Source organism: Aquarana catesbeiana, linkage group LG01, assembly GCF_042186555.1.
Source record: "Aquarana catesbeiana isolate 2022-GZ linkage group LG01, ASM4218655v1, whole genome shotgun sequence".
In the NCBI taxonomy this organism is placed as follows: domain Eukaryota; kingdom Metazoa; phylum Chordata; class Amphibia; order Anura; family Ranidae; genus Aquarana; species Aquarana catesbeiana.
This window is the reverse complement of record NC_133324.1, coordinates 925,647,354-925,664,078: the sequence shown is the minus strand read 5'-3', so window position 1 is coordinate 925,664,078 and position 16,725 is coordinate 925,647,354. Positions and strand designations below refer to the sequence as shown.

Below are 16,725 nucleotides of genomic sequence, written 5' to 3'. Positions count from 1 at the left end.
CAAGTCATTTCCCCGTTCTGCCTAGCAACATGACAGAGATCTACTGCTCCCTGTCATCGGGAGCATTGATCGCTGTCATGTCCTAGGTAGCCCATCCCCCCCACAGTTAGAATCACTCCCTAGGACACACTTAACCCCTTGAACGCCACCTAGTGTTTGACCCCTTCCCTGCCAGTGTAATTTATACAGTAATCAGTGCATTTTTAAAGCACTGATCGCTGTATAAATGACAATGGTCCCACAATAGTGTCAAAATAGTGTCCGATGTGTCTGCCATAACCTTGCAATCACGATAAAAATTGGAGATCGTCGCCATTACTAATAAAAAAAAAAAATGAATTGAAAAAATGCCATAAATCTATCCCCTATTTTGTAGACGCTATAACTTTTGCGCAAACCAATCAATATACGCCTATTGCGATTTTTTTTTTTTTACCAAAAATATGTAGAAGAATACATATCGGCCTAAACTGAGGAAAAATTTTATTTTTTTATATATTTTTGAGGGATATTTATTATAGCAAAAAGTAAAAAAATATTGCTTTTTTTTTCAAATTGTCGCTTTTTTTGTTTATAGCGCAAAAAATAAAAACCACAGAAGTGATCAAATACCACCAAAAAAAAGCTCTCTTTGTGGGGAAAAAAGGATGTCAATTATGTTTGGGTACAACGTCGCACGACCGCGCAATTGTCAGTTAAAGCGACAAAGTGCCGATTCGCAACGAGTGCTCTGGTCGGGAAGGGGGGAAATTCTTCCGGGGCTGAAGTGGTTAAACAGTGTGTGTTTAGTATCACTTTTTCCCAAAGTCTGCCTACACTTGCCCCAAATTTCCTGTACTTGGGCTCACCACACCTACTAATATGAAGCCCCACTCCTCTAAAAAAAAAAAAAAACTGGCTCAAAACAGAGGTATGCTTTTAAATATTGATATTCAATATTTTTTTTTTTGCCATAACAACTAACACGAGGTACAAATTTTCATAAGTGCCAAACTATTACCAAAATAAATAATCTCACAATCTGGTGGCCATGGTCGAATTTGAAGCCTCAATGTGATATCGATTCTTATGTAAACCCTGGAAATTGAGGACATTGCACATTCAATATCAGTCATGTCGTCTTTCATATTTACTTAGATAATTGTGTAAATTTCTCAAATGCATTTTCCACCCAACAGTCTGTTCAAGTTTTTAGTTTTTTGTTTTTTTGTCTAATATGTTGGAAAGATGCCACAGGTCATCACAAAAGACTTAAATAAATATCCATTAAATATCACACACAATTCACAATAAAGCATCATCACTTGGAGTAGGCACTGTATAGCATGTCTTTTGGAGGTTTTCCTTCAAATGATGTCAAGTTCACCAAAAAGAAAGCCCACCAAATTGTTACAGAATGCCCTCATGTCTCTCCGTGACTTTCAGAGCTTCATGCATGCTAGCAGCTGACAGCCTCCGATTGATATTGGTGTATTTACACCTCAGCAAGTTCCAGAACGTAGTCCTTAAATCCCTGTTAAAGAAGGCATAGATCAATGGATTTATGAGCGAGTTAGTGTAGCCCAACCACAGAAGGGTCCTCTCCAGCCTGAGGGGCATGCAGCTGCAGCTAATGCCACAGATGAATGGCCGGGCTGTAGACAACAAGAAAAACGGGAGCCAGCATAACGTGAAGGCCCCAACTATGATTCCGAGAGTCCTTGCAGCTTTCTGTTCCCGCTTGAAGATGGAAATGTTCTTTCTGTCTTGACGTATTAGCTTCGACAAGGTGGCGAACTCTTCCACTGCTTTCTTTTTTTTGGAGTTCTTTTTAGGAGCCATTTTCTCCTCCAAAGTGTATATGCCTTCCTGCTCCATAAGTCTAGGGATGTTCACAAATTTGTGCTTCTCGGCACTGATTTTAGCCGCAATAAAAATCCTCTGGTACATTATGAGCATGACGGTCATAGGGATGTAGAAGGCCACTGCAGTAGAGTAGACAGTATAGCCAAAGTCTTGACTTATGAGACACGTTTTCTCCACAGTCACATTTTGGGCCCATCCAAAGAGAGGAGGGAGGGTTATGGAGGCAGAGAGGAGCCAGACGATAAACACCATCTTAGCCATGAGCTTGCCATTTTGTCGAGCAGGGTAGGTCAAGGGACGGGTTATTCCAAGGTACCTGAAAAACAAAATCAAATGTTCAGAACTTGTAGTCCTCACAGAAGAAAAATAAAGAATGAATCTCCTACATTTTTTTTTTTTTTTGGCAACGCTTGCACTTACTAACCCAACTTTTTTTATAGCATTTGTTATTTGTTTGGTATAAATAAGTACATTTTTTTTTCAGGATGTCCAGTTTCCTAAATCTATCTAAAGCCAACATTTTTAATTTTTTATTTCCATTAGAGCAGAGAATGGTTAACCACTTAGCCCCGGTTCACACAGGGGCGGCACGACTTGCAGGTCGCCTCACCGAGGCGACCTGCACACGACTTCCACGGCGACTTGCAAAACGACTCCTGTATAGAAGTCTATGCAAGTCGCCTCAAGTCGCCCCCAAAGTAGTACAGGAACCTTTTTCTAAGTCGGAGCGACTTGCGTCGCTCCTATTAGAACGGTTCCATTTTACAGAACGGGAGGCGACTTGTCAGGCAGCTAGGTCACCTGACAAGTCGCCCCTGTGTGAACCGGCACTTAAGGACCGAGCATCTTTCTGAGATTTGTTGTTTACAAGTTAAAAACAGTTTTTTTTTGCTAGAAAATTACTTAGAAGCCCCAAACATTATACATATTTTTTTCCTAACACCCTAGAGAATAAAATGGCGGTCGTTGCAATACTCTCTGTCACGCTGTATTCGCTCAGTGGTCTTACAAGCGCACTTTTTTTGGAAAAAATAATTTTTTTTTAAATTAAAAAATAAGACAACAGTAAAGTTAGCCCAATTTTTTTATATTGTGAAAGATAATGTTACGCTGAGTAAATTGATACCCAACATGTCACGCTTAAAAATTGCGCCCGCTCGTGGAATGGCGACAAACATTTACCCATAAAAATCTCCATAGGCGACGTTTAAAAAAATTCTACAAGTTGCATGTTTTGAGTTCCAGAGGAGGTCTAGGGCTAGAATTATTGCTCTCATTCTACCGATCGCGGCGATACCTCACATGTGTGGTTTGAACACAGTTTTCATATGCTGGCGCTACTCACGTATGTGTTCGCTTCTGCACGCGAGCTCGGCGGGACGGGGCGCGTTTAAAATTTTTTTTTTTCTTATTTATTTTACCTTTTATTTTTCATTTTTACATTGTTTTAAAAAAAATAAAAATTGTGTCACTTTTATTCCTATTACAAGGAATGTAAACATCCCTTGTAATAGAAAAAAGCATGACAGGACCTCCTAAATATGAGATCTGGGGCCAAAAAGACCTCAGATCTCATATTTACACTAAAATGCAATAAAAAAAAAAAAAAATTGTCATTTAAAAAAATCATATTAAAAAAATGGCCCTTTAAGTGTTGTGGGCGGAAGTGACGTTTTGACGTCGTTTCCGCCCAGCAATTGTATGGAAACGGGTGGGGGCCAACTTCCCCTCACTCATCTTCATACCAAGCAGAAGACAAGACGCGATCGCCTCCGCCGCTGCCGACGGCTCCGGTAAGTGACGGAGGGCACCTGATCGCGGCGAGAGGGGGGCCCTCTCCCGCCGCCGATAAAAGTGATCTTGCAAATGATCTGGCAAATCCACCGCAGACACCACTTTTATCTTGTAGCGGACCGCCCGCTGAAGAACACGAGACCCGGGGTTATGGTAGCTAGCTGCTGCCATAACAACAATATCCTCCTTCAAACAGCTGATGTAAAACTGCGGCGGGCGGTCCGTAAGTGGTTAAGTGCCGGTTCACACAAGGGCGAACTGTCAGACGACTTAGCCATCTGACAAATCGCGCTCCATGCATTACAATGGAACAGTTCTAATAAGAGTGACTCAAGTTGCTCCGACTTAGAAGAAGGTTCCTGTACTACTTCGGGGCGACTGTGAAAGTCGTTTTGCAAGCAGTGCTGAAGTCGCGCTGTACGGGGCAGCTTCAGAGTCGAACGTCTTTGAATCCGCCTCCCTGTGTAAGCCGGCACTAAAATGTCCAGTCAGTGTTCTGTAGACACAACAAAGTGGCAGTAAATCTCTCCAAAGTGTGGGCAAATTGCCTCCTAGACAGTAGACACACAATAGAAAATAAAGGATAGAATGGAAAGAAATAGAATAGAATAGAAAAGAATATAACAGAAAATAAAAGAATATAATATAATAGAGTAAAACAGAACAAAATAGGATAGAAAATAAAAGAACAGAATAGAATGGAATATAATAGAATAGAAAGGAATAGAATTAAATATAAGGATTATAACCATCTTCTGAAATTCGAATAGAATAGAAAAGAATAGAATTTAAAAAGACAATAGAATAGAATAGAAATAATATAACCATTTTCCAAAATTCAAATAGAATCAAATTTGAATAGAATAGAAAAGAATTGAGTAGAATAGAATAGTAAATAACACAATAGTACAGAAAAAACCCCAGAAAAGAATAGTATGAATATAACTTACTTCCTATTCTAATCTATTCTTGTCTATTCTATTCAAATGTGAGTTGATTCTATTTGAATTTTGGGAAATGGTTATATTCTATTCTATTCTTTTCTATTATATTAGTTTATTATCTATTCTATTCTAGTCTTTTCTACTCAAATTTATTCTATTCAAAATTCGAATTTCAGAAGATGGTTATATTATTTCTATGCTATTGTTTTTTCCTATACTATTCTGTTATTCTATTGTAACCTATTCTTTTCTATTCTATTTAAATTCAAATTGATTCTATTTGAATTTTGGGAAATGGTATATTCTTTCTATTCTATTGCTGTTTTTTTATTATTTTCTTTTATATTATAGTCTATGCTATTCTTTTTTTTCTATTCTATTCTATTCTATTCTTTTCTATTTAGAAAACGATTTGAATTAGAAAAGTACTGTATTTATTGGCGTATAACACTCACTTTTTCACCATGAAAATTGGGTGCAAATAGCATGTGCGTGTTATACGCCAATACTTAAATTTTAGCTGCCTCAGAGGGGACAGGGAGTGGGGCGGGACGAGCGCCGTCAGATTACATGCAGTGAGAATCTCCTGTTTACTTGGCGGCCTCTGTAATAGGAAGTCTCGTCTCCTGGGCCGCCATTGGACCACTGTTCTGTCTATCATAGGATTCTCACTGCATGTAATCTGTCAGCACTCATTCCGCCCCCCTCCCTGTCCCCTCTGGGCTGCAGATGGGCATCAATCAGGCTGCACTGATGGCAATGGTGAAGCTGCTGCATTGAAGGCAATGGTGAGGCTGCTGCATTGAAGGCAATGGTGAGGCTGCTGCATTGAAGGCAGTGGCAAGGCTGCTGCATTGATGGCAATGGCGAAGCTGTACTGATGGCACTTGTGAGGCTGCAGATGGGCATTGATCAGGCTGCATTGATGGCAATGGTGAGGCTGCAGATGGGCACTGACCCTTATTTTGCTTCAAAGTTCCTTATTTAAAATTTAAGTTTTTTTCCTGAAATTTCCCTCCTAAAATGAATGTGCGTGTTATACGCCTGTGCGTGTTATACGCCGATAAATACGGGTATTTGAAAACGATTCGAATTTCCTCCAAAAATTTTTTTCGTTATTTCGGATTTGTTTTAAATTCGGTACTATTGTCATTCGGAAATTCGTCTGAATTTCAATTTGAAACTAAACGCACATGTCTAGTCAGTAGGAGGAGGAATAGTACCCCATCATTGGTGTCAATGAGAGGAATAGTGCCCCATCATTGGTATCAGTGGGAGGAATAGTGTCCTATCGTTGTATGTGGGAGGAATAGTGCCCCATCATTGGTATCAGTGGGAGGAATAGTGCCCCATCATTGGTATCAGTGGGAGGTATAGTGCTCCATCGTTGGCATCAGTGGGAGGAATAGTGCCCCATTGTTGGTATCAGTGGAAGGAATAGTGCCCCATCATTGGTATCAGTAAAGGAATAGTGCCCCACCGTTGGTATCAGTGGGAGGAATAGTGTCCCATTATTGGTATCAGTGGGAGGAATAGTGCCCCATCATTGGTATCAGTGGGAGGAATAGTGTCCTATCGTTGCTGTATGTGGGAGGAATAGTGCCCCATCATTGGTATCAGTGGGAGGAATAGTGCCCCATCATTGGTATCAGTGGGAGGAATAGTGCCCCATCATTGGTATCAGTGGGAGGTATAGTGCTCCATCGTTGGCATCAGTGGGAGGAATAGTGCCCCATTGTTGGTATCAGTGGAAGGAATAGTGCCCCATCATTGGTATCAGTAAAGGAATAGTGCCCCACCGTTGGTATCAGTGGGAGGAATAGTGTCCCATTATTGGTATCAGTGGGAGGAATAGTGCCCCATCATTGGTATCAGTGGGAGGAATAGTGTCCTATCGTTGCTGTATGTGGGAGGAATAGTGCCCCATCATTGGTATCAGTGGGAGGAATAGTGCCCCATCATTGGTATCAGTGGGAGGAATAGTGCCCCATCATTGGTATCAGTGGGAGGAATAGTGCCTCATTATTGGTATCAGTGGGAGGTATAGTGCTCCATCGTTGGCAGCTTTGGGAGGAATAGTGCCCCATTGTTGATATCAGTGGGAGGAATAGTGCCCCATCATTGGTATCAGTAAAGGAATAGTGCCCCACTGTTGGTATCAGTGGGAGGAATAGTGCCACATTGTTGGTGTCATTGAGAGGAACAATGCGCCAAGGGCCAGATAGAAGCAAGCAAAGGGCCACATACGGTCATTAGTTTGGAGCCTACTGTTTTAAACAAATGACACTTTAGGGCTTTCTGACTTTAAGGTAGTCATAATGAATCAATATGGCGGTTAAACTTTTGGGCATTATCTGACCACATATTGATTGTTTTCCATCTTGTTCAATAGTATTAATTAAAAATGTTCAATTAACTGACAAACGATATTGAATTTTGACACATTTTTCCAAAGTACTGCACATTTGTATACAAGGAATGTATTCATATTACAATCATTAAACATGACCTAGGGGTCTAGTTATCAAAAATTTGGTGTGCAAACGCCTCAATCATTCACACAGCCAACACGAATAATCACCGTATTACCTATTAATGACCCATATGACCTTGTAATACTATAACATACAGTATTTGTGTCTGGTATTATCTGGTATATATACCAAGGATGAATGAATGGTGTAAGTGCCACCATCAATTCCTACATGATATTTAAAATACGATCTGATGGTATGGCTATTGTTGGAATGTTCGTATGGAAATCATGAAACTTAGAAAAAGCATGATTGGAGAGGTGGGTATAATCAGGATTGGCAGGCAGAGAAAAGAGATGAGGAGTAAGAGGGTGAAGGAGAAAGGGAAATAATTGTTACACTGAAAATTAATCCATTTAGATGTTGAAGAGCTAAATGGTGCTCTTGGATGAGATCTCCACACCTTCTTTGCCAAGTATGCCAAGTATGCATGCATTCTACTATCTTCCATGGGGAAAGGAGGACTCCTATACTCCCTGTATGAATTTCATCTACGGAGAATGCAGTGGGAAGTGTGGAATTATCAAAAGGTTGGTGATAATACATACAGTAAACCTACAAGGTGGACAGGCATAGAGATAGGATTCATAGTAAGGAGATCTTGCTAGAATCCCTTAAGGAAGTTATGAAGCCAGTAGAAGTTCACTAGATTTCACCAATAAAAGAGCTACCACAAAAGTAGCAACTATATGTGATGGGGCCCCATATTAAAACCACAAAGGTGTCCCCCACCTTTCTAATCTCCATCTCAAAGACCATTACTCTAGTAGTACCAGATAAAAATGGATTTCATAGCAATCAAATAGAGGTGTTTATGCATTTATTTGCCCACATGTATTTGCCTGTTACTATTGCTACTTCTATTGCATATCACCATGTAGACCTGCCCACTGGCCGTCCCACCAAATCCGCCCACTGGCCATCCCACCAAGTCCTTCAGTGCACCCACTTTTACAACTTAATGTGGTTGTAAACCCTTACAATCCACTTTTTGCTACAGGTAAGCCTATAATAAGGCTTACCTGTAGCTACCCCTGATATCTCCTAAACCTGCACGGTTCAGGAGATATCCCCTGTATCTGCATGTGCAGACATCATTGGCACATACGCACTGAAGCAATGGCACGTACGTTCCGCTGCTTCAGTGAGTGTGCCGTTACTGGCACACTCGGCGCGGGAGTGACGTCATCACGGCTCCGGCCAATCACAGCGCCGAAGCCCGCTATACCCAGAAGTAACTCTGGGAGCAATGTCTCCGTCTGGTGCTGTGTATGGACACCTCAGCAGGGGCTTTGTTGTCAGGTGAGTATTATTTAATGAGCTAGTAGGCTATGCCTACTAGCTCATTATGCCTTTGTCTTTCAGGTCTTTTTTTTTGTGGGTTTACAACCACTTTAATGTATGAAAATTAAAAGTGTATTCCAAGTCATCAGTGCTTGCATCCCCATATATTCAGCAAAGAGTTGGCCCAATCCAGCAAAGAGACATCCTCATATATTCAGCAAAGAGACAGCCCAATCCAGCAGAGAGACAGCACAATCGAGCAAAGAGACATCCCCATACAGCAAAGAGACAGCCCAGTCCAGGTAAGAGACATCCCAATCCAGCAGAGAGACATCCCCATATATTCAGCAAAGAGACAGCCCAATCCAACGAAGCGACGGCCCCATACAGCAAAGAGACAGCCAAGTCCAATGTCAGAGAAATACCAGAAGCCTGATTTGCCGCTTTCGGCGTTTCCCGCACGCATGCGTGATAGAATGGTGCTCCAGCACATGCGGGTGCGCAACCGGATGGCACGGGGGCATGCGCGGTGGAGCGCGCATTGCGTGAATCCCTTTGCTGGCCTATAAAAGGCTGCTCATTCCTCTGCTCAATTGCTGGATTCTCTTTCAGATTCCTGTGTCCCTGCTTCAGCATCCTGTTATCTAGTGTTTACCTGTTTGTGACCCGGATTGACCTTGACCTGCTCTAATCTCTCTCCAGTACTTTGACCTCGGCTTGCCTTAAGGATTCTGTTTACCCTGCCTGCTCCCTGTGTTTGACCCCGGCTTGTACTAAGGACTTTCTACTGCCTCTTCTGCCTTATCACCTGTGCATGACCTTGGCTAGTAATACGGACTTGCTTCTGCTTCTCTTACCTGATTACCAGTGTTTGATCCCAGCTCTCTCCAAGGACTCCTAGCGGCGATTTACCGCCAACGCACCCCCGCCTCAGTGTGAAAGTACCCTTAGGGCTGGTTCACACCACAATTTCTGCATTCCAGATGCGTTTCTCCATGTGCATTTTTTATGCGTTGCAATGTATTTTTTTATGCATTCCAGTGCGTTTTTTGACCGTTTTCTTCTTAATTTCAATTGAGGACAAGTGCGTTCCGGTGCGTTTTTGATGGGTTTTGCCATGATCCAGATGCGTTCCATACAGAAATAATGCAAGATGTGCTACTTTTGTTGACTGCACTGGAACACACTGCACTGGTGTGAACTAGGGCCATTGGAATCCATGCTAAACACTGTCCATGCGTTTCTTGATGCAAAAAAATGGGCTGCATTTGGTGTGAACCAACCCTTATAGAGTCCTAGATATACTGGCCATCCCCTGGTACCCCCAGGAAAGACTGCTTTGAGAAGATTAAAGATAAGCTGTCCTCTTATTTAGGGCTGTAACTAACGATTAGATTTATAATCGATTAGTTGGCCGATTATTGTTTCTATTAATCAGATAATATGGGAACGTGTCCCATAGGAAACCATGTTAAATGAACTGTAGTGTGCTTCCACAAAAAGCACCAAAAAATGCATAGGTGTGAACCAGGCCTAAGACGTTTAGTAACAGCAGCATGGTTTTTTTTGTATCACCTGTCATCATGGGGTTAAAAAAAAAACGTATATTAGCCCTTTATAGCACACAAAAAGCAGATAATCGCTACTATATGGGGTTCATTTATACTGTGAATCAGTGAAAGTAATATATATATATATATATATATATATATATATATATATATATATATATATATATATATATATATTATATACACACACACCCAGAAATAAGATATATGGGCATTTTAACTAGGAGTCAGACATGATGGGTGAAAGAAAGATATAAATCTCCCTAATTTTTTTAATGAATATGATCATTTTAAATATAATGCAAAATACTGGTAAAAGTTTACTTTAAATGTAATTGTATTGCCTTCTATTACCTTCAGTCTATCAGCCTCCACCTTCTCTGGGTTCAGATGCTGATCTTCCCTGCTCACAGTCTTTAAAGTGATTTTTTTTTTTAAACAAACATGTTATACTTACCTGCTCCATGCAATGGTTTGCACAGAGCAGCCCTGATTCTCCTCTTCTAGGGTCCCTCACCGACGCTTCTGGCTCCTCCTGCTTTCAGAGTGCCCAATAGCAAGCTGCAAATTATAGTATAGAGTGCCCCTATAGCAAGGTAAAAAAAACAACTTCTGCCTTTAGACCCACTCACTTCCTGCCCAGGACTACATGTCCCACGAGTCATTGCTCCTCACACATTCACAAGTTCTCAGGCACTTACTGACATGTACTGAGCTGTAAGTGTGCTGCACTGTATTTGCTGATATGTAAACAAGTAATGCATCCTGTATGCAGGCCAACTAATCGGCTGGCCAATTAATCGATTATGAAAATAGTTGACAACTATTTTCATGATCGATTAGTTGTCAATTAGTTGTTTCGGCCCTACTCTTATTATTTCATTTTTGGTTTGGAGTATCCTGATCCCTTCACCCCTCTCTTCTTCAAGTTATTCAGCAATAAATTCTAAAAAGCCCCCCCCCCCAGGCTAAGCCTATAACTCCCATCAGTTCATGTGCTGTGATCCCTCAATATAAAACAACATCCAAAAATGAATGGCAGACATTAGAGATGTCAGTGTGTGTTGTAGAATGTGGACGTATGTGACCTGAGATGTATGCTGGAGGAGACAGAAGTCTAAGATCGCATTTGCCTTCATTTTATGCTCTCTTGACTCCCCTCACTGATGATAAGAGACAATAATTAAATCTCATTTGCGTAATGACTTCAAAGTAAGAAATATAAGATCCATCCAAATAAGATAGCTACAGAGACATAATTAGAATTTGAAACAGAAGACTATCAAAATTGGACAAGTAAAATGAATGTAAAATAATATGGCGCAGGAAAGAAGCAGCAAATATAAGAAAAACATCAAATAGTTGATCTGAACCTTCAAGCAGTATTTTTCCATTTTACTTGGTAAATACTTCTTACTTTGTAAATGATCCTTTCTGAATATCTGTTATAAAATGTTAATAAAAGTATGCGAAGATAAAACAAAGGAGGAAATTATCCCAGCATTAATAGCTCTAAGCAATATACCTGAATATATACAGTGCAGTATATACACAGGATAAATAAATCATACATCAGTCCGTGTCAGAAAATATCCATAAGCAGTCTTTAAAGTAGAAGAGTAGAAGAGTGGCTTTGTGACCCATCAGAACCAAGAAAAAACCTTCAAAGCCTGAATACCATCACCGAGATAACACCTTGTGTACTAAAGAGCCTTGTTGGTAATGCACTCACCGGATACCGCCGATAAATGAGCCTTATATCTCCATACACCATTGAATAGATTCCTAAACTGGGATCCGATCCTTCATAAGCCAGCGCAGGTAAAAAACACTAAAAGCCTGGTGTTTCCTTAAAATGAGGGATGGACTCCCGTGCTTCCGTTCCTGCCACCGCAAACTGCAATAGAAGTGGAAAGTTGTCCTCCAACCCTGAGCTTCAGGGAGTGGCGCATGCATGGTGTGGCTTCTATTACAGTTTGCGGTGGCAGGAACAGAAGCACGGGAGTCATTCCCTCATTTTAAGGAAACACCAGGCTTTTAGCGTTTTTCACCTGCGCTGGCTTATGAAGGATCAGATCCCAGTTTAGGAATCTATTCAATGGTGTATGGAGATATAAGGCTCCTTTATCGCCGGTGTTCGGTGAGTGCAATACCAATGAGGCTCTTTAGTACACAAGGTGTTAACTCGGTGATGGTATTCAGGCTTTGAAGGTTTTTTCTTGGTTCTGATGGGTCACAAAGCAACTCTTCTACTTTAAAGACTGTTTATGGATATTTTCACACATGGAAACAGTCTTTAAAGTAGAAGAGTGGCTTTGTGACCCATTAGAACCAAGGGAAATCCCTCAAAGCCTGAATACCATCACAGAGATAACACCTTGTGTACTAAAGAGCGTCCTTGGTAATGCACTCACCAAACACCGGCGATAAATGAGCCTTATATCTCCATACACCATTGAATAGATTCCTAAACTGGGATCCGATCCTTCATAAGCCAGCGCAGGTGAAAACCACTAAAAGCCTGGTGTTTCCTTAAAATGAGGCATGGACTCCCATGCTTCCGTTCCTGCCACCGCAAACTGCAATAGAAGTGGAAAGTTGTCCTCCAACCCTGAGCTTCGGGGAGTGGCGCATGCATGGTGTGGCTTCTATTGCAGTTTGCGGTGGCAGGAACGGAAGCACGGGAGTCCATCCCTCATTTTAAGGAAACACCAGGCTTTTAGTGTTTTTCACCTGCGCTGGCTTATGAATGATCGGATCCCAGTTTCAGTCAACAAAAATATTTTTGTTAACTAAATTAACACTGCTTCCCTGATCCTCTGCTCCTTCCTGCAGCTAGACGAGGTGGGGGGGGGGGGGGGGGGGGGTAGGCGGTGGAGGTTGAAGGGGGGCGGCAAACAGTGCACCCGTCACCCTACGGTCGGGTCAGGTTGGTCGGTGCATTTATCTCTTCCATGGCGGGGAATTATGGGCGGCTTCCCCGACTCTCCTCCGCAGGCATCACGAGCAGCTTCTCCTGCCCCTGCTTGGCGGCTTCTGTCTCCTCCCTCCTCCTCGGCGGCCAATCAGAGCGCTTCTGCTTTCATCCAATGAGGAAACTTGTCTCAGACCCTCGCTTCTGGTTGGCGGAGAGGCAATTCAGTGTGAGAATAGTGAATATTCATATTCATTCGCTATTCTAACACATCTGGGTGAGCTCAGAGCGCAATGCTCTGCACCCAGAGTCCACCCTATTTTGAAGCCTCATAGAGCCTCTGGCTCTAATCGGTGCTTCAAAAAAACACCCCCCCGATTGTAATTCATGCGCCGAACATCCTGAAAGGGGCTGGACGCATTGATAAGGGGTGGCAGCAGGATAGGGGAGGCGGCGCCTGTGCACCCTTAATGGACGCGCTGCCCCTACCTAGATATGAAGATGGAGAGGAAGAGTCCACTGCTGGATCGTGCCACCAGACCCACTGATTGGCATCCCCTGTGTTCAGTCAGCGCACGATCGTGCCTCAGGCAGCATGCGCGCTCCCCCCAGTGTCTATTGCATGAAATTACGTACAGGTACGTTGTTTCGCGCAATAGAGCTGACCTGCCACAGTAAAAAGTGCGGTAGGTGGTAGGCAAGTGGTTAAGGAAAAATAGACTAAAATGAATTTATGTACACACAAACCCAATTTTTAAATATAACAGATGAGGTTGCGTTGAGTAAATAGATACCAAAACATGTCAGGATTAAAAATTGTGTGCACCCATGAAATGGCGACTAACTACGATACCTAAAATTTTCATAGGTGATGCTTTAAAAGCCTTTATAGCTTATCAGTGTAGAGTTAATCATAGATGATGACTGCTTATAATTACTGCTCTCACTCATACATTTGGCGGCAATACCTCACAGCCACTTGCTGACTGGACGTATATATCTGTATGGTGGCCAGCAAGTAGTTAACTAAATTTTAGATCCCAACTCCAGCTAAAATATTTTTCTTTTTATACCTCTGGATACAAGAAAGGAGTAAATCCTAATCCTAATACATCACTGATTACAACAAAGCCTTTAATTGCGTTGACCATGTTAAATTTAGAAATGAAGGTACATCTTGTTTTTTATGAAGAACTTCTACACCAGAGGTCTCCAAACTGTGGTCCGAGGAATGGAGGTCTCCAAACTGTGGTCCGAGGAATGTTTGATTGCATCTGGCTCTTTGGCCAGTATCTCATCCACTGACACTAATGGTGGAACACAATTCCCAGATAGCAAGCAATCAAATGGCAAGTTTAAAAATGACAGGCTTCACAAGTTTGTTGTACAATTGCAGCAAGTCCACATTGCATGAATCCAGATCAACTTTCTTTTCAAACATTCTGCAAATCTGCTACAAGTTCTGGTTCAGTTATGTTGTACAATAGTCATCCCACCACAGGGGGGTAGATTTGCAGAGTTCTTGCTGTAGGCTCACCACTGCAACTTCGCTCTTGCTAGAGACTTGCCACACAAATTTGCTTCAAATTGAAAAAGTGTCAATCAGAACTTGTGCTTCTGCAGGTGTACAACTTACCAGTGAAAATGTGCAGCAACAGGCTTACAATTTCACTGCCACAAATTTGTGGCAAGTTATCCTTGCTGTCTGGGTTCCTCCCAATGACATCAAAGAGCAAAATTCCTACTAATGACACAGTGATGGGCACGGTTCCCAAAGATGGGGCATTGTTTGCTCCAACCGATGCTGGGACATTTTTTACTCCTGATGGCCAAGGTCTGGCCCCCTAAGGTCTGAAGGACAGTAAACCCACCCTTTTTTTTTTTGAAAGTTTAGAGACCTCTGCTCTGCACCAATCAAGAACACCATGTTCATGGCAGAAAATGGAGACACAGACTGGTTTAAGCAAAGGAGACAAGGTTATGTACACCCATCCTACTTATTCAACTCATAAGCTGAATTATAAGAGAAGCAAGCATGAAGGAAGGTAGAGGTTTTGAAATATATGGAAGGTACAACAACAACCTTTGATATGCCGATGACACTACCATAGCTGCCAACTGTCCCGAATTTCCCGGGACATTCCCGGGACTTGGACTTCATTCCCGGATTTGTGGCGTCCCGGAAAATGTCCCGAAAAATTCGGTTCCGGTTTTTGAAACCGCCGCCGCCGCCGCTAGAGGTCGGCGGCCGGCGGAGACATTGTCTCCGCCGGCCGCCATTTTGTTGGAGTTCAGGAAGACGGCTGGGGGGGGGGGCTAGACGAAGCTTCTGCGTCGCCGCCCACCCCCTGCCCCGCTCCGCCTCGGCCCGCCCCGCTACGCCTCGGCCCGCCCCGCCTCGGCACGCTCCGCTCCGCCTCGCCCCGCCTCGGCCCGCCCCGCTCCGCCTCGCCCCGCCTACCCCCCGCCCCGCTGCCAGTCTGTTATGGAAAGGGGCGGGGGTTCTAGGTGGGGGCGCGCACCGCTGTGGGACACGATGTGAGTGGGGGGGGGGCACAGGGGACACCTGATGTGAGTGGGGGGGGGCATTGGGGACACCTGATGTGAGTGGGGGGGGCACTGGGGACACCTGATGTGAGGGGGGGGGCACTGGGGACACCTGATGTGAGGGGGGGACACCTGATGTGAGGGGGGGGGCACTGGGGACACCTGATGTGAGGGGGGGGGCATTGGGGACACCTGATGTGAGTGGGGGGGGCACTGGGGACATCTGATGTGAGGGGGGGGCACTGGGGACACCTGATGTGAGGGGGGGGCACTGGGGACACCTGATGTGAGGGGGGGACACCTGATGTGAGGGGGGGGCACTGGGGACACCTGATGTGAGGGGGGGGGCACTGGGGACACCTGATGTGAGGGGGGGACACCTGATGTGAGGGGGGGACACCTGATGTGAGGGGGGGGGCACTGGGGACACCTGATGTGAGGGGGGGGGGCACTGGGGACACCTGATGTGAGTGGGGGGGGCACTGGGGACACCTGATGTGAGTGGGGGGGGCACTGGGGACACCTGATGTGAGTGGGGGGGGCACTGGGGACACCTGATGTGAGTGGGGGGGGCACTGGGGACACCTGATGTGAGGGGGGGAGGGCACTGGGGACACCTGATGTGAGGGGGGGACACCTGATGTGAGTGGGGGGGGCACTGGGGACACCTGATGTGAGTGGGGGGGGCACTGGGGACACCTGATGTGAGTGGGGGACACCTGATGTGAGTGGGGGGGGCACTGGGGACACCTGATGTGAGTGGGGGGGGCACTGGGGACACCTGATGTGAGGGGGGGACACCTGATGTGAGTGGGGGGGGGCACTGGGGACACCTGATGTGAGTGGGGGGGGCATTGGGGACACCTGATGTGAGGGGGGGACACCTGATGTGAGTGGGGGGGCACTGGGGACACCTGATGTGAGGGGGGGGCACTGGGGACACCTGATGTGAGGGGGGGGGGCACTGGGGACACCTGATGTGAGGCGGGGGCACTGGGGACACCTGATGTGAGTGGGGGGGGGGCACTGGGGACACCTGATGTGAGTGGGGGGGGCACTGGGGACACCTGATGTGAGTGGGGGGGGCACTGGGGACACCTGATGTGAGGGGGAGCTCCGCCAGGGACTCCTGATGTGAGGGGGGCTCCGCCGGGGACTCCTGATGTGAGGGGGGGCTCCGCCGGGGACTCCTGATGTGAGGGGGGGCTCCGCCGGGGACTCCTGGTGTGAGGGGGGCTCCGCCGGGGACTCCTGGTGTGAGGGGGGCTCCGCTGGGGACTCCTGGTGTGAGG

General features: G+C 44.7%; 1 protein-coding gene across 1 annotated transcript in view; it reads right to left on the bottom strand.

The window, feature by feature from the left end:
• Window positions 1-1,105: 1,105 nt before the first annotated feature.
• Window positions 1,106-16,725, bottom strand: part of LOC141120730 (5-hydroxytryptamine receptor 7) — a 114,216-nt gene continuing 98,596 nt past the window's right edge. The window contains exon 3 of the mRNA XM_073611034.1: window positions 1,106-2,161. Coding sequence (XP_073467135.1) covers window positions 1,390-2,161 — 772 coding nt within the window. The 3' untranslated portion in view covers window positions 1,106-1,389. The remainder of the gene's footprint in view (window positions 2,162-16,725) is intronic.